General features: G+C 45.4%; 1 protein-coding gene across 2 annotated transcripts in view; it reads left to right on the top strand.

Moving 5' to 3' along the window:
* Positions 1-15,633: 15,633 nt before the first annotated feature.
* The window catches only part of SCARB2 (scavenger receptor class B member 2), a 78,886-nt gene continuing 72,284 nt past the window's right edge, over positions 15,634-22,235 (top strand). For both annotated transcript variants that reach the window (XM_015096290.3, XM_060417251.1), the window contains exon 1: positions 15,634-16,090. In XM_015096290.3, the coding sequence (XP_014951776.2) occupies positions 15,974-16,090 (117 nt within the window). In that variant the 5' untranslated portion in view covers positions 15,634-15,973. The remainder of the gene's footprint in view (positions 16,091-22,235) is intronic.

Genomic DNA, 22,235 nt, shown 5'->3' with positions numbered 1-22,235 from the left:
CCCTTCCTCAGGACTCTCTGGTTTACCTGTCTCTATAAAACTCTAGACCTTCTTTTTTTTTTTTTTGAGACATTAATCTGTTCTTAATGAGCATTTTCCCCCTTATAATAGCCTCAAGAAGAGGATATCTTTACTTTTCCAGTGTGTTTTGTCTTCACATCACAAATCTACCCGCTCAGGACAAGACCCCCAATACCTGAGAAAATAAAATCCAGTTTGGAGAGTCCTCAACTGCAGTCAGGTAGTTAATGCCTTTGCTGGCAAATTGGCCCACACACATTTCATCCAGCCTGTCATAATCAATTCAGAATTCTTTACCAAAGGGAAGAGAAGACAGATCCCTGGGAAGATGGGAGGTAAGCTTATTTTATAGAAAACGAAGACTGCTCGAGTTGTCTGCTGTTGTTAAAAGAGTGTAAACAGATTTGAAGTTTTGAAATCAGATCTCCTTTCCCCAAATCACTTTCTCTCCACCGCCCCCTTTTCTCCCTTCCAAAACGTCACCCAAATGCAAAAGTTCTCAATAGAAAGCTTTAGTAAAATTCTTGCGCAGCATTTACTAGCATCCACTATGTACCACTGTACTACATTCTTCCTTGGTGGCTCAGAGGTTAAAACGTCTGCCTGCAATGTGGGAGACCTGGGTTCGATTCCTGGGTAGGGAACATTCCCTGGAGAAGGAAATGGCAACTGACTCCAGGACTCTTGCCTGGAGAATCCCATGGACAGAGGAGCCTGGCGGGCTACAGTCCACGGGGTCGCAAAGACTCGGACACGACTGAGCGATTTCACTTTCTTTCACTTTCACTACATTCTAGGGTGCAGAAATAAGTAAAACCTTGCTCTCACAGAGTTCACACAGAAACAGAGTTCCAGGGGGGCTTTCCTGATGATCCTGTGTTTAAGACTGCGCTCCCAGTGCAAAAGGTACAGGTTTGATCCCTGGTCAGGGAGCTAAGACCCCACATGCCATGTGATGTGGCTAAAAAGTATTTTGAAGAAAGAAAAGAAATAGAGTTCCAATTTGGGTATATTCCATTCTAAAGCTCTGTCTATAGGATTGATTCTTGATTATTGAAAATACATTGGATAAGGACAGCTATAGAGGGAGTGCTTTAGAATAATGAATAATACCAAGTACAGAGATGATTGAGACAAAAGAAGTTTTCATTTTCCCTAAACTAGAACCCTGAGATTCCTCCCACCTTAGTCAAAAGTTTGACATTAAACTTTCAACAGATATTAAGAACCTTCGATGTTCCAGGAACTTTTCTGGGCACTGCAGAAATAATCACAGGGTTGAAACTTTCTGTGAGTCAGTTTCTCCATTCTTATACCATGTCAAGAGTAAGGCACATGTATAACACAATGAAGAGTTCTATCTCCTCTTCAACATTACATTTGCTTTCAATTTCCAGGAGGGAAAACTTCAGGATGTACAGCAAAGACCTCCATCTCATTCCCAGAGGTCTATCATATCTGGTACTGTTATACATTTTTACTTCCTCAAGATCCAGAAAAAAAAAGAAATTTTTCCTTCATTTTCTAATATTACCATAGGTGAACAACAACAACAACAAAAAAAATATATATATATATATTTACAATATTCTTTGGGACAATCTTTTTTTTTTTAAATTTAGTTTATCATTGTTCTCTTCTTTTTTTTTAAGTTTTTCCTCTTTTTTTTTAAATTGAAGGATAATTACTTTACAATATTGTGTTGGCTTCTGCTATACATCAGCATGAATCAGCCAGAGGTATACATAGGTCCCCCGCCTCCTTATCCCCTCTCCCACCTCCCACCCCATCCCACCCTTCTAGATTGTCACAGATTACTGAGTTGAGCTCCCTGTGTCACACAGCAAATTCCCACTTGCCATCTATTTTACATATGATAATGCATATGTTTCCATGCTATTCTCTCAATTCATCCCACCTTCTCCTTCCCCCACTGTGTTTATAAGTCTGTTCTCTGTGTCTGTGTGTCCATTGCTGCCCTGCAAACAGGTTCATCAGTACTATCTTTCTAAATTCCATATGTATGTGTTCAGTTCAGTTCAGTTCAGTTGCTCAGTCGTGTTTGACTCTTTGTGACCCCATGAATCCCAGTACGCCAGGCCTCCTTGTCCATCACCAACTCCCGGAGTTCACTCAGACTCACATCCATCGAGTCAGTGATGCCATCCAGCCATCTCATCCTCAGTCGTCCCCTTCTCCTCCTGCCCCCAATCCCTCCCAGCATCAGAGTCTTTTCCGATGAGTCAACTCTTCACATGAGGTGGCCAAAGTACTGGAGTTTCAGCTTGTTAGTATACAATATTTGTCTTTCTCTTTCTGACTTACTTTCACTGTGTATAATAGACTCTAGGTTCATCCACCTTATTAGGACTGACAAATACATTCATTTTTATAGCTGAGTGATATTCCACTGTACATATGTACCATGATTTCTGTATCCATTCATCTGTTGATGAACATCTAGGTTGCTTCCATGTCCTACTATTGGAAAAAGTGCTGCAATGAACATTGGGGTATATGCATCTCTTTAGCTTAAGGTTTTCTCAGGGTATATACCCAGTAGTGGGATTTTGGGGTCAAACGGTAGTTTTATTCCTAATTTTTAAAGGAATCTCTATACTGTTCTCCTTGGTGGCTGTATCAATTAACATTTCCACCAACAGTGCAAGAATGTTCCCTTTTCTCCACATCCTTCCCAGGATTTATTGTTTGTAGACTTTTTGATGATGGCCATTCTGACAGGTGTGATGTGATACCTCATTGTAGTTTTGATCAGCATTTCTGCAAAAATGAGCGATGTTGAGCATCTTTTCATGTGTTTGTTGACCATCTGTATGTCTTCTTTGGAGAAATGTCTGTTTAGGTCTTCCACCCACTTTTTGATCAGGTTGTTTCTCTGGTGTTGAGCTGCATGAGCTTTTGGAGATTAATCCTTTGTCAGTTATTTCATTTGCAATTATTTTCTCCCACTCTGAGGGTTGTCTTTTAATTTTGTTTATTGTTTCCTTTGCTATGCAAAGGTTTTTAAGTTTAATTAAGTGGGGCAATCTTGGCTCAGGCAATAAAGAATCCACCTGCAATGCAGGGGACCCAGGTTTGATCCCTGGGTCAGGAAGATCCCCTGGAGAAGGGAATGGCAACCCACTCCAGTATTCTTGCCTGGGAAATCCCATGGACAGAGGAGCCTGGTGGGCTACAGTCCACGGGGTCATGAAGAGTCTGACACAACTGAATGACTAATACCCATACACAAGTTGGGCAATTGTAATAAAGCTCTTAGTTAAGATAAATTGGAGAAATGTCTAGAGGGGAACAGATTTTTTAAGGTTATTCATCAGCATAGTTATGTCATCGACAAAGTTATCTAGCTTTTGGGCACTGCTCTTTCTCCTTTATTACAGAAATTATGGCCCATTAACAGGACACATGTCATTTCTTAGCAAGGGCTTTAGCTACACTCAGCATTGTTATAGATGTAATATCAGGTAATATTTAACTTTTGGTGAAACAGTAAATAGAGAATTTGAGAGGCATTCAACATTAGCACGAGAGTCTGGGTTTATGCTGTTGACCCCGTCAAGATTCTGGTGCTTACACAGGAACTGAGAGGCCCATCCTTGACAAAGCTGGGGTGCAGGGAAGGGCGAAAGAGGAAAGCTAAGGAGATGATCAGAGAAATCGTCCACAAGCTGGATACTGTTTGGAAGGACTGGAGGCTCAATTTAAAAAGTGGTATTTTGGACCACCTAATATTAAGATTTTATTTCAGGTAAAGGATTAGGCCTTCCCAGTCCCCTGAAGGCATTATATTTGGTTAGGACCCTCATTCCTCTTTTTAAAACCACTTTATTGAGGTATAATCAACCTATGAAAAGCTGTACATATTCAATGCATACAACTTGATGAGCATGGAGATAAGTATACACCCACAATTAGTATGATCTGTGATGGCTTGATGGCATCACTGACTCGATGGACATGAATCTGAGTGAACTCTGGGAGTTGATGATGGACAGGGAGGCCTGGCGTGCTGCAATTCATGGTATCACAAAGAGTCGGACACGACTGAGCGACTGAACTGAACTGAACTGAACTGTGCCACAAACATATCCATCTTCTCCAGCAGTTTCCTCCCACCCTCTTTATTATTTTATTTTCTGTGTATGAGAACATAAGATCTGCCCTCAGTGTTAACTATAGGCTCTATATCTAGGACTTATTTATCTTACACAGCTGACACTTTGTACCCTTGCGTTAATACTTCCCTGTTTCCCATCCCACAACTCCTAGTAACCACTATTCTACTTCCTGGTTCTATAAGTTTAACAACATTAGATTCTTCATACAAGTAGTATCACATGGTGTTTGTCCTTCTGTGACTGGCGTATTTCAAGTAGTCCAGTGCCCTCCAGGTTCATCCATGTTGTCTCACATGTCCCTTGTGAAAGACAACGATATGTGCATACCACATTTGCTTATCCGTCCAGCCATCCATGGACTCTTGGGTTGTTTTCATGTCTTGGCTATTGTGACTAGTGCTACAGTAAACATCGGAGTCCAGATACCTCTTTGAGATCTCAATTTCAATCCTTTCGTTTATAACCCAGACATGTGAATCTTGGATCATACAGTAGTTCCATTTTTAATATTTTGAGTAATATCTATACTATTTTCCTTAGTGGCTGCACCAATTTGCATTCCCACCAACAATGTAGGAGGCGTCCCTTTTCTCCACATACTCTCCAGCACTTATTATTTGTAGACGTTTTGATGATGGCCATTTTGACCAGTGTGAGGTGGTACTTCACTGTAGTTTTGATTTTCATTTCTCTAATAATTAGTGATGCCTAGATGCTCTAATAATTAGGCATCTTCTTTGGAGAAATGTCTGTTTAGGTCTTCTGTCCATTTGTGGATTGGGTTGTTTGTTTATTTTGCTTTTGAGTTGTATGAGCTATTTGTATATTTTGGAAATCAAGTCCTTGCCATTCACATCATTTGCAAATATTTTCTCCCATTCAGAGGGTTGTCTTTTCATTTTGTTTATGGTTTCTTTTGCTGTGCAAAAGCTTATGAGTTTGATTAGGTCCCATTTGTTTTTGTTTTTATTTTTTATTTTTTGGTTTTATTTCTATTGCCTTGGGAGACTGACCTAAAAAAACATTGGTACAATTTATATCAGACAACATTTTGCCTATGTTCTCTCCTAGGAATTGTATGATGTTATGTCTTATATTTATGTCTTTAAGTCATTTTGAGTTTATGTCTGTGTATGGTGTGAGGATGTATTCTAACTTCATTGATTTACATGCAGCTGCTCAACTTTCCCAATACCACTTGCTGAAAAGACTGTCTTTTCCCCATTGTATATTCTTGCCAAGATTAATTGACTGTAGGTGTGTGGGTTTATTTCTGGGCTCTGTAGTCTGTTCCATTGACTGACCCACATGTCTGTTTTGTGTCAATACCATGCTGTTTTGATTGCTATAGCTTTGTAGTATAGTCTGAATTCTGGGAATATTATGCCTCCTGCTTTGTTCTTTTCCCTCTCAGGATTGCTTTGGTAATTCTGGGTCCTTTAAGGTTTCATATAAATTTTAAGATTATTTGTTCCAGTTTGGTGGAAAATGTTATGGATAATTTGATAGTAGTGTAGTGTTTGTTAGTCACTCAGTCATGTCTGACTCTTTGCAAACCCACAGACTGTAAGATCACCAGGCTCCTCTGTCCATAGAATTATCCAGGCAAGAGTACTGGAGTGGATTGCCATTCCCTTCTCCAGAGGATCTTCCCTACCCAGGGATTGAACCTGGGTCTCCTGAATTGCAGGCAGATTCTTTACTGTTTGAGCTACAGGTAAGACCTATGGATAATTTGATAGGGATTTTATTAAATCTGTATATTGCTTTGGATAATATGGCCATTTTAACAATGTTAATTCTTCCAATCTAAGAGCTTGGGATATCTTTCCATTTCTTGAATTATCTCCAATTTCCTTTATTAATGGCTTATAGTTCTCAGCATTTAAGTTTTTTGCCTTCTTGGTCAGGTTTATTCCTAAGTATTTTTTTAAGGGAATTTTAAAATGTGTTGTTTTTTTAATTCCCTTTATGATACTTCACCGTTAGTGTAAAGAGATGCAACCAATGCAAGACTGACATACAGAAATCAGTTGCATGTCTTTGCACTAACAGTGAAGTTCTAGTAATTTTTGTGTGGCATCTTCAGAGTTTTCTCTATACAGTAGAATTTGGGTACTTTTATTTTTTTTCCTTGCCTGTTGCTGTGGCTACAATTTCCAGTACTGTGTTGAATAGAAGTGGTGAGAGAGAACAACCTTGTCTTGAGGACCCTCATTGGTTTGGTTTGGTATTGTTCCTATACCACGGTGGCTTGTGGAATCTCAGTTTCCTGATCAAGGATTTAACCTGGGCCCTGGCAGTGAAAGCACCAAATCCTAATCACTGGGCCTCCAGGGAATTCCCAAGGACTCTCATTGTTAAATGAGCAGTTTCTTTTTATGGTTTCACACATAGATATTAGCATGCCAGGTAGATCCCTTCAGCCTGTCGCTTATTGTTTAAGAGTCTGGAACTAATTCCACAGTAACACCCAGCAAAGGTTAAGAAGTAGGCTTTGTTGATGAAAACTCACAACACCAGGATCAAAGCTGCTGGGTAGCTTCTCCCTACCACTCTCTCTTATATATCCTCTCCCCACAATGGATATCTCCCTTCCAGTGGGGCAAGTGTGAGAAAGTGACCTTTATTCCCTATAAGGGAATAAACGGACTGCTCAGTGCCAGGCAGGCAGGGTTTAGGGCGCTGGCTGTCTACTTGAGTTGATTCGGAATGCCAGTCATCCTGCAGGCTTCCCTGGTAGCTCAGCTGGTAAAGAAACCACCTGCAATGCAGGAGACCACAAATTCATTCCTGGGTTGGAAAGATCCCCTGGAGAAGGGATAGGCTACCCACTCCAGTATTCTTGGGCTTCCCTGGTGGCTCAGATGGTAAAGAATCTGCTTGCAACTCGGGTGACCTGGGTTTGATCCCTGGATTGGGAAGATCCCCTGCAGGAGGGTATGGCAACCCACTCCAGTATTCTTGCTTGAAGAATCCACATGGACAGAGGAGCCGGCAGGCTATAGTTCATAGGGTCACAAAGAGTCAGACATGACTGAGCAACTAAGCACAGCACATAGCACATATCCATCCTGCACCTGGGGACTTTGGGATGTACATGCCTGTGAGATATGCAGGTACGCAGAGTCCCATGAGGAAGTAAGGAAGGCTTAGAGGAAGTAAGGAAGGTTTAGAGCAAGTCACAGTCACATGGAAAGTAGAGTGTTGAGTGTCATCTCCCTGCTGAGAGAATGAGGGCGCTCCTTTTTGTTTTCTCCTTGAAGAAAAAGATGCTAGACCTTTCTAGAATTCCCTACCATCACTGAATTTTCAAAAGATCACATTCCAAGAGTGATTATCACTCAAATCAGAAATGGGATATGAGGAAGAAAAAAAAAAGTCCTTGGAAGTAGTAGTTCATATCTAAACATCTCCTTCTTGTCCTCTGCCATCTCCTTATAAAATTCCCCTGTGATTTGCACTTTTATTGAAGTGAAATCCACATATCATAAAACTAACCGTTTTAAAGTGCACAATTCAGTGACAGTTGTATAACTGCCTTGTTGTATAACTACCATCTCCAGCTCCAAAACATTTTATCAGCCCCAAAACCGCATGTTACGCATTGAGCAGTCATGCCTTATTCCCTCCTACCCTTTCCCTGGCAACCACTGATCTATTCTCTGTCTGTAAGGATTTACTTGCTCTGGATATTTTAGATACATGGAATCATACAATATGTGGCCTTTAGCGTCTGTCAACTTTTGCCTGACATACTATTTATAAGATTCACCCTTGTTGTAGCACATGTCAGTTCTTCATTCCTTGCTGTGCCTGAATAATGGGCCACTGTACATATTCCTACATTTTTGTTTACCCATTTACTGGCTGATAGACATTTGGCTTGTTTCCACCCTTGGCAATTCTGCATAGTATTGCTATGAACATTTGCACACAAAGATTAGTTTCAGTACCAAGTTTCAGTCCTTTTGGGTACGTAGCCACGCATGGAGTTTCTGCAACATATGGTCTGTCTATGTTCAACTTTTTGGAGAATGGTGGTGAGATCTCTGTCTCCTCTGGTTTAATTAGAAATGCAGAAAAACAATGCTGCTCAAGACAGCTTGTAATGCAGTCGAAGCAATCCCTTATGAATATTCTGAAACATTCTTCACTGAGGCTAAAAAGAGTGTTTGCTGTTTAGCAGAGAATTGGAGATGTTTCTAAACTGATAGCTAACAATCTTCTTTGAAGTTGAACCTTTACAGGAAGCTTCTGATTGATAATGTCAGAGACTCAGGAGATGTGATCAGTGCGGTGGCCAGAAGTCCTGCAGGCACTAGGCTAGAGGTGAAATACAGCTCTTCTATTTTTCCTTTCTATAGGCTAATACCTTGGCCCCCACCCCTACCTTTAACACACCCTGTACCCAGCCGAACGCTTCCTCCCTGACACTCACGAGGCCCCCTCTTCACTGCCCATTGGCCCATCCTACTCCCACCCAGAGACAGATACTGAGTATACTTGACTTTCTCATTTAAAACAACTTCTAACCATGGAATACATCATTAAGGAATAACTGTAAATGCTTCAGTGGTTTACTTAGCGCTGATTTCATAATATGCAAGAATCAGACAGCCCTGATATTTCATAATATTCTGGCTTTGCCACACCAAGAGTTGAACAGCTATCTAAACACACACCCCAAGTCTCATTTGCTTCTAGAAAATACCTCCAGACTACCTCGTAACATCAGATTAGAATGCTTTTCACATGACCGCATTCATTGAGGATTGTGTTTTTAGCCAGCTTGTAGTTGAGGGGCACCTGGAGCTCATTCCTGGCCTGCGGTTCTAGTCCATCAAGTCCAGGCAAGCAGAGGACTCTGTCTCTCAAACCATGAATTCTGATCTCACTGCCCCTCCTGGTTGCCCATGTGACTGAGAATGTTGGTACTGCCACAGCTTTTTCACCAATTTTCACTGTTTCTGTTTAGCTCGCAATAAATGCGAAGCCAGAAGTTCCAAGCAATGGTTATGTGGCTAAAGTTTAAGTGTCTGACAGACTGAGATTTCAAAACTCGTCTGCTTCATACAAGCCATGTGACTTTGGACCACTTTGTCAACCTCTCTCTGCCTCAGTGCCCACATTCTTAAAAAAATAGAGATAAAGTATGTACTTCATGGGACTTTATGAGGGCTAAATGAAATAATGTAAGTCCAGGATCTAACAGTGCTTGGCATATGTCCATGCAGTGGATAGAATTGTTGACATAGTAATCATTTTTTTCCCCCAAAGAATCCATACATTTTCTTTCTTTTCTTAAAGTTATTTATTTATTTTTGGCTGTGCTGGGTCTTGCTAGGTGCGCAGGCTTTCTCTGGTTGCGGCAAGCAGGGACTACTTTCTCGTTGCAGTGTCTTCTCTCGTGGCAGAGCATGGGCTCCGGCACGCTCAGGCACCGTAGTTGCAGCATGTGGGCTCAGCAGTTGTGGCTTCTGAGCTCTAGAGCACAGGCTCAATAGTTTTACCCATGAGAGCTTAGTTGCTCTGTGGGCTTAGTTGCTCAGTGACATGTGGCAATCATCCCGGATTAGGGATCAAACCCATGTCTCCTACGTCGGCAGGTGGATTCTTTACCACTGAGCCACCAGAGAAGCCCCAGGGTAACCATTTATCCCCCAGTGTTTCTTTTTTCCCTCTTTCGCCCCTCTGCTTCCACTTACTGCCCACCCCCCCCCCCCCCCCCCCCCCACTACCCCAGCCTCAGTTAGAAGAGACTCTGCTGTGGCTTCAGGGGAGGGAAGGAAATAAGATGAAAATGTTTCCTTTTCCTAGTTGTTGTGTTTCAAATACTCCGCAGCTTTAAAGGAACAAAGAAAAGAAACATTTGAAGAGGGAGAATCTCATTTTCCCATAAACCCCAAAAGAATAAAACCAAAACCCAAACCAAACAAACTAGAAAGGATTCCCCTCACTTGGGGCACAAAGATGATAACAGGGAAGGCATACGGTTTCCTGGCTGGAGGAGGCAGCAGACAGACCACGGACATTGTCCCGGCTTCCCCCCTGCCCTGGTTTGCTATGAGTGTGATAGCGTAAAAATGACAAAGAAGCTCTAATCCACGTGCCTGTAACTTGTCTCAAAAGAAGTTGTGTAAATGTGAGAAGTTTGGGATCTGGTAAGGGGAAAGGGAGGAGACAGAAATTCTTAATTATGGATCCCACATTGCTCTGGGTTAAGGATGCTCCACAAACATTTAAAAATAAAAATATCAGATCACTAGGGTGTGAAGGCACATTTTCTAGATCACCTTCAAATTGCAGTAAGAAAGCTTAAGAGTTTTAGAAACTTCTTGGAGCTGGCCAGTCACAAAGTAAGCAAGGCCTAGGGCCACTTCCATTCTTTTTCAAGCTCCTAGTTAATAAATAACAAAATAGGGTGTTTCAGTTATCCATTATGGCATAACAAACCACCCCAAAATGTAGTTGCTTAATACACAGCCATGCATTTGGCCACATCCCAATTCTGCAGTGTGGGCGGGGCTCACAGGGACGGTGCATCATCTCTGTTCCGTGCAGCATATGCTGTGGTCATCTGGGAGCTTAAATGGGCTGTGAATCCTCTCTCCTTCTCCAGGGCCTCTCTCCTTCCCCAGGGCCTCTCTCCTTCCCCAGGGCCTCTCTCCTTCCCCAGGGCCTCTCTCCTTCCCCAGGGTCTCTCTCCTTCCCCAGGGTCTCTCTCCATGTGGCTTCTCATCATCCAGAGGTGAAATCTGAGCTTCTAACATAAGAGTTGGGGGGACTTCCCTGGTGGTCTAATGGCTGAGACTCTGAGCTCCCAATTCAGGGGGCCTTGGTTTAATCCCTGGTCAGGGAACTAGATCCCACGTGCTGCCGCTAAGAGTGCTCATGCTACAACTAAAGATCCCACATGCCACAACAAAGATTGAAGATCCCGTGTGTGCCACAACTAAGACCCAGTGCAGCCAAATAAATTAAAACACAAAATGAACAAACACCAGATGGCAGTTACATCCAAAAATGTAAAGGAAGGAGCCACCTAGACCTGGAATGGACACACTCCCATCAATTCCACCACCCATTCTACTGGTCAGAGAAGGGTGCAAGGCCAGCCCAGATTTAAGGGGAGGGGAACAAACACCACTTTTAACTGGAGGAGCTGCAGGAGCCTACAAAGGAAGAGTTGCTGACAGTCACATTTAGAGACTATCTTCCACACAAGATTGTAAAAACTGCAGTGCATTTTAAACGCTGACATTTAACACATCAACACTTTTCACATAACCATATACAGTTGACTATATAATTAACCTCCTTTGAGTATAATAACTATTTTAAATTTAAAGTGGGGTCCAAAAAGTATTGCTTCCTGACTCAGAGTCTTGTTCTGGAGCCTGTCTTACACTTTGCAGGAAGTTCTTTTTCCTTCTGAGTCCTGAGTGATTGTATAATTTGTAGCAGGCATCAGTAATCATTCATTCACAAGGGCGCTTGTTTTCAAGTTCCTGTTCTGATTTTAGGTATATAGGGGTCTCTGGGAAATTTTCCGACTACCTCCCTAACAGGGCATCAGTCTTCCTACTCAACCAGTTGCAGCAGTAACCCTCCTCCACCATCTGACCCTCCAGAGCATGGGAGCAGTTTAATAGTCTGTGTACATGCCCCGCAGCACCCACTCCTTGTAAGCAGAGATGGAGGCTCATCTGGAGGGGAAGATGATTCAACAGCTCAAAGAAAACTAATGAGGCCAGTGAACAGAGAAGGTGACCTATCCTACAGATCAGAAATGAAGAGGATCTCCCTAGGGGCTTTGGAAGCTTGTATGAGAATTTGGGAGGCTGTGGGCAAAGTCTCCATCAGTAGTTACCATGGGATGGAGAAGAGGAAACTGAACAGAAGGGACAGCTGGGCTAGGAGCTCAGAAGTCCTCAGCTCTTTATAATAGGAAAGAAATTGCTGTGGGATCACAGATGGCTATTTTGGGAATATGAGTTCTTTTTTTTTTTTTTAAGCTGTTTATATTTTCTGAAATTTAGGTCCTTTTTGTTCTCTCTCAGTGTTTAGTACATTTTTAAAATGCTAGTCTGGTCAGCTGTGCTAAGAGGAACCAAGAAAGAGGTTTTTGTCCAGTTTGGAGCAGAGTTTTAAAGGGGAAGTGGCTTGCCAGCCGCCTGACAAGGTGGAATGCTCTTGTCCAGTGAGAGCACCTCAAAGGGAAGGTGAACCGAGAGTAACTGAGTTGGAAACCCTGGTTCAGACGCGATGTGTTTATCAAATCTGGAGCCATCTCTCCATCCCCACTGTCTGTTACTCCCCTAGTGGCCCAGACAAGAGGCAAGAAGGGACCTCAGTGAACAATGAGGAGCTGTGCCCTGAGGCTGGTGGCCCAGGGCTGAGTAGGTGGGTAACTATGGCATTCCTAGTTAATGGAACCTGCAAACAGAAAACTGGTCTTAGTCTGAAGATGAAGGAGGGGGATTCAACGTGAACTTGGACCACTGGGTGCCAAATACTCAAGCAAGCAGGTTACCGAAACTTTTTTCTAGTTAGTGCAGGAGAGGACACACACAGGCTCAGGCTGCTGAGGAAAGGGATAAGTGAGGGCTACCAGGCTGGCACAGCCCCTGAAGCAAACTGGGGCACAGGACAGAGCCCAGGGAGATAGCTAGAATCCGAAGCAGAGATGAGGAAAGAACAGGCTGTTAGCATGTCAGGACTGGAGGTAGGGAAAGGCTGCTGGTGGTGTCAGAATGACTGGGGACCACCCAGACATTCTGGCCATGAGGTTTGGAGGAGCTGAATCATTCCAGACCCCACCCAGGCCTGGTTCTCTAGGGCAGCTGCTGCTGACCTTTGGTAGCTATAGATGGGTAGACCTGGGAACGGGGGCGGGGGTGGGGGGGTACTGTCATTGCCAGAGTCCAGGCTCAGACCTGCCCTCACAATCTGCTCCAGTTATCTAAAACCCAGTAACATGCCCAAACCTAGTGGCTTCAAACAACAACAGTGGTTTATTTTGCATTTCAGGCAGGGCCGGACAAGGCAGGGACCACTCTGCTCCATATGTCTGGGGCCCAAGACTCAAATGGCTGGGGGTAGCAGGAGACTCAGAGAAGGAGATGGCACCCCACTCCAGGACTCTTGCCTGGAAAATCCCATGGGTGGAGGAGCCTGGTGGGCTGCAGTCCATGGGGTCGCTAGGAGTGGGACACGACTGAGCGACTTCACTTTCACTTTTCGCTTTCATGCACTGGAGAAGGAAATGGCAACCCACTCCAGTGTTCTTGCCTGGAGGATCCCAGGGACGGGGGAGCCTGGTGGGCTGCCGTCTATGGGGTCGCACAGAGTTGGACACAACTGAAGCGACTTAGCAGCAGCAGCAGCAGGAGACTGGGGGCAGCAAGAGGCTGGCAGGGCATCACCCAATGGTCTTTTCCCTGTTCACTCCAGCTTGGAGGCCTCAGGGGAGCTGGGCTTAGTGGTGGCTCAGGGCACCAAAAGCTACTATTTTCAGAGGCCCAGGAAGAAACTGCAAGTGTTTATGATCTATCTTCAGAAGTTCTAGGACATGGTGACTTAGTGCTTTCCATCCCTAAATCCAGCCCAAGTCCAAGGCAAACCGTGTAGATGCTCCTCTCAATAGTGCTGTGTGCTGCCCTAAGTTGCCTCAGTCATGTGCGACTCTTTGAAACTTCACGGATTGTAGCCTCCTAGGCTCCTCTGTCCATGGGATTCTCCAGGCAACAATACTCAATAGAAGGAGTATCAAAGTTTTTGCCACCATTTTTAATGCATCATAGCAGCTCACCAAGTGGTCAGCAAAGTCTCCTAACTGAACCTCCAGGTCCCAGATTCTCATTGATGGCAGCTGGGAGGCAGCAATGCACAGGGTAGAAAAGGGAAGGGCTTTGGAAGCCACCAGGCCTGCATTCTGGTACAGGCAGGATCTACCACTCAGCAACCGGTTGAGCTTGTTAGGTTACTCGCCCCTAAGAGCCTTGTGGTTTCCCTGTGTGTAAAAGAGGATTAAAACTACCATCGTGGCCAAGAAAATGTACTTCTCAGATCGTGCACAAATGACCAATGGCCCCAGCTGCTGAGCCCTAAAATCTGTCATCTAGTTCTCATCCCCAGCATGGTGTAGAGGCCAGTTTCCTAGTGCTGCTCCCAGCCCATGACTAAATACGAGAAGCCTATTCCTGGGAGGCGCTGGGCTCCTGGGACAGGGTAGCTTGGCTTGAAGACTCCCCCAAGGCCTTGCTGAACTTTCTTAGAGCTTCACTGTAGCATAAGATGCTTCTTTCAACTCAACCTTCCTTCCTCCCCTCTCTCCTTCCTGCACCCCAGGTCTAGCTCCCCAACCATGTTCCCTCATTAATCTCTAGAGCAGTCTCCCCTCCAGATACTTTGGGCGGGGGACCAGGACAAAGAGCCACCAGGCTGCTGCCAGTATTAAATAGATGTGTGAGCACCTAATCAAGGCCTGGAGTATAGTTGATGTTCACTCAACTGATATTTATTGAGTCTCTGCTGAGTGAGGACTTTACCTGGGGTGACTAGAACACATTAGTGAGCAAAGCAGATGAGAACATGAGGGCCCCCTGCTTGAAGCTTCTTGCTGCCCCCAATGCGGAGGGATAAAGTCCCAACTCTCCTACAGGACACAAGAGTCCTTCAAAGTCTGACCCCAAGGGGCTTCCATACCCCTACCCCATACTGCACACCAGAGCCTAGAGTCAAAAAAGACTTTACTCCGGCAATCTCGGGTTTTTCAACCCCAATATCCTTTTTTTTTTTTTAAGTTTTAAAAAGCTTATTCTTAATTATGAAAGCTTAATTATTCTATAGAATAAGTATGTCTATACAAACAATTTTTTCTATAGAAATAATGGAGAGACCTCTAGCATGGTTGATCAATACAATTCTTTTTTTCCACCCCCCGCCCCTCGCCCCCGATATCTTAACACAGCTTTTTCTTCTCCAAAAGCTTCCCCTCTCCTTTGTACACACCCTTCACATGACAAACCCTTACCCATCCCCCTTGACCGGTTCAGTCGTGGGGTGCTAGATCACCAGGGTAGAGGTGCTTGCTGACACAGCTCTCCTCATCCACCTCTGAAAGCACTAGTTACATTGTGCTTTAATTGCTGTAACAGTGTCCCGCTATCTTGTGAGCTCGTGTAGATAGCAGGGGCAGCGTGTATCCATCCTGAATCCCCGGCGCTCGGCGCTTGGTAGCCCGCAGCTCGTATCTTGGGGAGAGAGTAGAGACTGGAGAGCAGGCGATTTTCCCGCGGTAACCACGGGGCCTGCGGCGAGAGGGCGGGGGCGTCGCTGGGCGAGGGTCAGGGAGCCGCCGGGGCTGGGCGGCCCCCGGGACCGGCCGCGGGGCGCTCGGGCCGAATCGCGGCCGCTGCCGCGGGGCACATGACTGCGGGCTCAGCCTCCGCCCCGCCCGCTTCCCCGCGCAGCTGCCGCCTGTCGCCTCCCGGGGTTGCGGCGGGCCGGGCCGGCGAGCGTCTCCGCGCTGCGCGCTCCCTCTGCCTCGCGAGCTGCGCCAGGCGGGCGCCGCGGCGACCGAGGCCGGAGAAAGCGAAACCAAAGCGAGACTCCCTCTCCCCTCCGGCCGGCCGGGTGCAAGCGGGGCCGCTCTCGCCCAGTCGCGGAGCCGGGAGCCGGGCCCCTCTGCTGGGCCGCAGGCGCCCGAGGGTCCCGGGTTTTCCGGCCGCTCCGCCGGCGCCCCTCCGTCTCTCCCTCCTTCCTTCTCCTCCGGTCGCTGGCCTCCCGGCCTTGGAGCGGTGCGCGGAATGGGCAGGTGCTGCTTCTACGCGGTGGGGACGCTGTCCCTGCTGTTGCTGGTGACTAGCATCACGCTGCTGGTGGCCCGAGTCTTCCAGAAGGCCGTGGACCAGACTATCGAGAAGGTGAGGCGTGGCGGGCTGTGTGCTGTGTGTGTGTGTGTGTGTGTGTGTGTGTGTGTGCTGTGTGTGTGTGTGTGTGTGTGTGCTGTGTGTGTGTGTGTGTGTGTGTGTGTGTGTGTGTGTGTACGTGTACGGGCGCGCGCGTGAGCCGGGTTGGGTGGACACTTTCAGCCCACCCTCCCACTGCTGAACCTTGTGCAGGGTGGATCTGCACCCCCTATAACCCTAGTCCAGAGGCTAGGGCCCTCCTTTCTTCCTTGTCTTCTTGGGCTGGGTGGGTAAGAGTTAAGGAAGGCTGGAGAGGAATAATTCTGTTCCTTTTAGAGTAATAAACAAGACTGTGGGTCTAGATTTTGAAAGAAGGCTTTCACTTACATTGTCATTTGTTTTCTGGGCCCTCCCCGCGCCCCAATCTCTGTTGGGCCCAAACTCATTTCCCTCCCACTTTATGAAGAAAAACTAAATGAAAGACACCGCCACCCCGCAGGTGTGTTGGCTGCTTGCCCTGGCCTTTGAAGTGGTGTGAGATGGGGATGAGAGGCTGGTGCCTCGTCTGTTGTGTTCTTGCCTTCCTGGGCTGAGCCCCGCACTTGGTAGCCAGGCCAGGCCTGCGGGCTGGGTGACATTTCAGTTCATCAGAGCCTGTGCTGACTAGCTGACTTAGCAGCTTGGTGTCTTGTACCAGCAGTCTGTGCTGCTTTGTCTCAACATGGATTTCTTGCTCTTCTCAAACAACCCTGCTGCTGCTGCTAAGTCGCAAGAGGACTGGAGTGGGGTGCCATCGCCTTCTCCGCAAACAACCCTAAGCTTAGGCAAAGCTCCATTTAAATTCTTAATCTGAGCCCATCTCTTCCTCTCAGATGAGTGGGCTGGAGAGCTGGTCACTTCAGACCTCTCCATCCTATGATTTCACCAGTGGTCATTTCTCTTGCCCTTTCACCCACATCCACCAATCTGTGTGGAAAGAGGAACCAGAGAGAGTTATTGGGGTCACTTTTTCCTTTTTAAAAAGTTATTGGAGAAGCCTTTCTTGTTAGCACCCATCACTGCCTGATTTCTTCCACTCGTTTACACTTGCTGTTGGCTAGATAATAAAAGCTGGGGCCTCCTCCAGAATTGGTCACTGCGCTCCCAGTTAGCAAAATTGTTTCATTCCAGGTGGCAACAGACCTATTTCTTAAATAGAGGTTTCTAAAAGTCATCAATTACTTGAAATCTGAAGCCACTTAAAAAAAAATGCCCTGGCAAAACATAGTTTAATTTTTTAAAAGTTCACATTGTCAAGGGGTGACAGAACCCACTGTCTGAGCTTCTCAAAGGCTATTGTTCAAAGCGTGTTCAAAGAAAAAACTAAATTGAATCTCTCCACCCTTGTCCACCTGTCCTTGGCAAGGTAGTTTAAGGATGTAACCTCTTTGAGGATGTAACCTCTTGCTTGGATGTCTAGAGTTAAGCAATCCAATGATAGTCAATTGGATTTTCTTGTGTGGCTTTGAAAGGCTGTTTCAGGAGAGGTCTGTGAGATGGGTGACCTCCCCACCCTGTGCCTCAGGCATTGTCAGCCTTCGGATGCTCTGTGGGTCTACATTCATGGGCACTGGGTAGGGAGGTGGTGGGGGTGGAGGGCAGTTGTAAGGCAGCTGGGCTGCGGCTTAAGTTTGCACTGATATTTGGTGATTGGCTTTTAAAGGTGGTTTTCTCCATGAAGAATGGACTCTGATCTGACTGTAAATGAAAGTACAGGAGAAGTGAACTTTCAGAACTGGCTCACTCTGTTAAGGAACACTGCACCATGTGCTGTTTGAAACTAATGACAGGGCTAGGTGTGGACAGGTGTGGAAATATGGTAAGACAACCAGAGGTCACGCGTTACCATCACTACCACTCCGCTTTCCTGGGTCGCCTGTAGGGGGGTAGCATGAGATGGCGGAAAGAGTAAGGACTTCGCAGGTTAATTCGCAGGCAGGAATCCGGCTCCACTGTGTACTAGCTGGGTAACCTTAGGCTAGTACTTAACCTTTCTTAATTCTAGGCTTTTCCATCTGTAAATGAGGATAACAACTATTCATGTAAATAGAAGAATTATAAGAATTACTAGAGAAAATGGGTGTACTTTTCATGGGATACAGTAGTATGTATAGTTATTTGTAGGGCTTCCCTGGTGACTCAGCAGTAAAGAATCCACCTGCAATGCAGGAGACATGGGTTCAATCCCTGGGTGGCAAGATCCCCTGGAGAAAGGAATGGCAACCCACTCCAGTATTCTTGCCTAGGAAATCCCATGGACACAGGAGCCTGGAGGGCTCCAGTTCATGGGGCGTCTAACCACCACCACCACGATAGTTATTTGTAAATGATAGCAGTTTTATTTTTGCTAGAAGCAAATAAAAAATACATGAGATTGGAGGTTAGATACCCTATGTTCAAATCCTAGCCCTGACATTTCTAGGCTGTTTGCCTTTGGGAAAGTTACATAACTTCTCTGAACCTGTTTCATTCCTGAGAGAAATGAGAATGTTAGCCATCTTGGGGGTGCATTTACCATGAAACTCACAAAGCTTACACTTTGGGTCCCTCACTTGCACGGGCCCTTCCAAGGCCCTCTACCTAATTCTGTATGCAATGTTTTCTTTTCTTAGGGACAGCCTCCATACACTGTATGAGCTTCACACAGACCTAGGATATGCCTGTGTATGTGCTGTTGTGAAGCTTAGTGAGGTCATCTGTGTAAAGCACTAAGCAGGTGTCAGGCTTGGAACAGGTGCCCAATGACAGCTTCCATCATCATTTCCGTTAACGTTGTTATGGAAAATTCATTCATAGCTTACTTTAATATACTTGTAATACAATCTGATATTTCTTGTTCTTAATTTTTTTTTCCTTTGAAGATTGTCCACTTCCTGCTTTGTCTACATCAAAAAGAGGAGAGAGAAAAAGGATGAAAATCAAATGAGTAGGTTGGGTTAATTGTGAGAAGCTTAGTAACATAATTCCTATTAGAAGACTCTGTCTCATTTGATAATTGTCTTTGGGGCCCACAACAGCCAGAGATGACTGAAGGGAGATTTTGATCTCGGCTGTTGAGTAGAGTGGAAGGAACCAGGACAGTCTGGTTCCATTCTGGGCTTGTTATAGTCTGCCTTACATTGAGAAAGCCCTGTAACTGTCTTTGTTGTTGTTATTTGGTCACTCAGTCGTGTCTGATTGTTTTGTGACTCCATGGACTTAACCAACCAGGCTCCTCCCTCCATGGGATTTCCCAGGCAAGAATACTGGAGTGGGTTGCCATTGCCTTCTCCAGGGGATCTTCCCAATCCAGGGATCAAACCTGCATGTACTGCATTGGCAGGTGGATTGGTTACCACTGAGCCTCCAGGGAAGCCCAACTGTTTCTCTTTATGTTTCTCAGTTGCAGAAGAGGCAGAGAAATTTTTCCCTTCTTGGCTGCTCACACCCACATCCTGGAGGATACTCTGAGCATGGGCCAGGCCCTCTTTATTGAGCATTTTGACCTCCCTGAAGACAGAGCTTTGCAGGGACCCAGCAATCTCTTTTTCTGTCTAGAACCTAGAAGGGCACGGTTTTATGTTACATTTCGTCTGGTAACCCCACTAATTGTCCTAGCAACTAGGGCAGTGCCTGGTACGTGGTGGGTAAGTTAACTGCCTGCTGCCTCACTTCTAATTGTTTTAGTTGAAAGAGCAGTGTCCTAAGAATCAGCAGAGCTTGGTGCAAACTCCTTTTTCGGTCACTAACAAATACTTGGATTAAATTGGACAAGCCAAGTAGCAAATTATTGAACCCCCTCAAAACCTCAGGTTCCTCATCTTGAAAATGCGGGTCATAAGAATACCTACCTCTGAGCTGTTGCAAGAATGAAATAAAAGGATTGATGTAAAGCATATAGTACCGTCCCTTCCTGGTGCCTGAATTTGTTACCATTATTTGTATAGGCAACATATTTGCACAGCCAACAATAAACATTTATTGTTTCCAGCTGTTCTTTTCACAGACAGGAACTAAAGAGTAGGTAAAGGTCCTTCTAGCTCCAAAATCCTGAGATTCCATGACACAGGTACGTGACCTGTGCTTGAGAGAAACTCTGCAGCGCAGGATATTAAATTTGCCTTTCGGCTTGCTGACAGTTTGAATATCTCCCAGAAATGAGGGCGCAAGCTGGCCAAGGGCAAAGTTGGCTAATAAGAGATGGACTGGCAGGGGAAGCAGCAAGAGGGCAAGAGACTGTTGACACTTTGCTTCCTATTCATAGACCAAGGAAGGACGGCAGCATTAGGGCTCAGGGATGGGACCAACATGACAGAGTCACCTACCCTTCACTGGAAACCTGAGGCCCTGGGCAAATACCAGCTGGCCTGTGCAGGGAGTGAGAGCAACCTTGGAGCTCGAAGAGATAAGATATAATCCCTGACAGTTTAAGCAAGTAACACTGATTGGTGAAGCTGTGTGATATTTTAAGAGAGTCAGATGAGTAAAACATCTTCATTTTTGTTTATATAAAGACAGTCAACTATATATAATCTTCAAGGGCTCCTTCTTGCCTAGCAACCCCATTTCCTGATTTGCCTCTCTTCAGGGTTATAAAGACATAGAATCTTAGAGTAGGCATCGCTTAATCTGTTATTTTCTAGTCAAGGAAACTGAGACTGTAAATTCGAACATAGATAGTGGTGGGTATCAAATTAGGAGCTTCCCAGAGGCGCTAGTGGTAAAGAATCTGCCTGCCATGGAGTAATCTAAGAGATACAGTTTCGATCCCTGGGTCAGGATGATCCCCCGGAGGACAGCATGGCGGCCCATTCCAGTATTCTTGCCAGGAGAATCCCATGGACAGAGGAGCCTGGCGGGCTACAGCCTAGAGTCACAAAGAACTGGACATGACTGAAGCGACTTAGCACGCATGCACATATTAGGGTATTGAATTACCTTTACCCCTATATGACCCTGGAAACGTAGAGAAGTGACTTATCAAAGACCACATGATGAAGTCAGGTGCACAAACTGGGTCTTCTAGTTCACTTTTCCCATCCGGAAGGTGATCATACATCCCATTGCCTGTGACAGTTCTGGCTTATTTACACCTGTTATCCTAGAGCAATTACTAGCACCTTCTTCCCTTTCAAAAGATTCCTGGTGACCGTAAATTCTACCCTCACACATCACATCGTCTTCCACTTCTTGGCGTTAAAGAGGAGCTGTGCTGTCAGAGGAAATGAGGCACCCTCACGCTAGCTCAAGAAAGAGGATTTTTTTTCCCTCGAAGATTGGAAGAGGAAGCTGGTAGAAGTCAAAGGGTGAGAACCACAGCACAGTAAGGCCTCCTGCGAATCCAGTAGAAACTGGAAGGTCAGCAGGATCCAGGCCCAGTGTGTCTCTCCCTCTTCCTCTGCCTTCCCCACCAGCTTCCTCTGTGTCCTCGGGCCCAGGCTGGTTCCTCATCTGGGGCTCCCCTAGCCCTGACCTTCTGTGATGCTCCAGCTGCTGAGCCTCCCATGAACATGCTTCATCTCTCAGTTCTTCCTTCCAAATTCGTGACAGAGTCATGTGATTGGCTCACCACCAGCAGAAACCATAGCTCTATAAACAGAGGCCATATCCTTGCCGGAGTCTTTAACTCCTCAACAAAATCATCCAACTTCTCCCTGGCCTTTGGAAATGTGATCTGGTGATATCAAAATCTTATGATGTTTCTTTCAGCATCTTACTAATTCATGGTGACTGTGGGTGTATGGAGTACTAAAGGTTAAGACAAGGGAGTAAGTTGTTCTCAGTGTTTTTCCTGGACTCTAGGGAATCACATCAGAATCACTTATGGAAAAAACCCAGAGCCCAACCAACCATGCTGAATCAGAGTCCCTGGGACTAGCACCCAGGTCAAAACTGAGACTGATTCTGTTAACCCATGTCTTCACTCCTTGAGATGGCAATTCTTTTTTTGTTTGTGTTTTATTGTTTAAAAAGAAATTAATTATTTATTTTTGCCTGCACTGGATCTTCGTTGCTATGTGTGGGCTTTCTCTAGTTGTGGTGTGTGGGAGGCTACTCTTCAGTGTGGTGTGCGGGCTTCTCATTACAGTGTCTTCTCTTATTGCAGAGCACAGACTCTAGGGCACACAGGCTTGATAGTTGG

The sequence above is a fragment of the Ovis aries genome, chromosome 6, assembly GCF_016772045.2.
Source record: "Ovis aries strain OAR_USU_Benz2616 breed Rambouillet chromosome 6, ARS-UI_Ramb_v3.0, whole genome shotgun sequence".
Classification (NCBI taxonomy): Eukaryota; Metazoa; Chordata; class Mammalia; order Artiodactyla; family Bovidae; genus Ovis; species Ovis aries.
The sequence above is the reverse complement of the archived record's forward strand: the minus strand, read 5'-3'. Positions and strand labels throughout refer to the sequence as shown.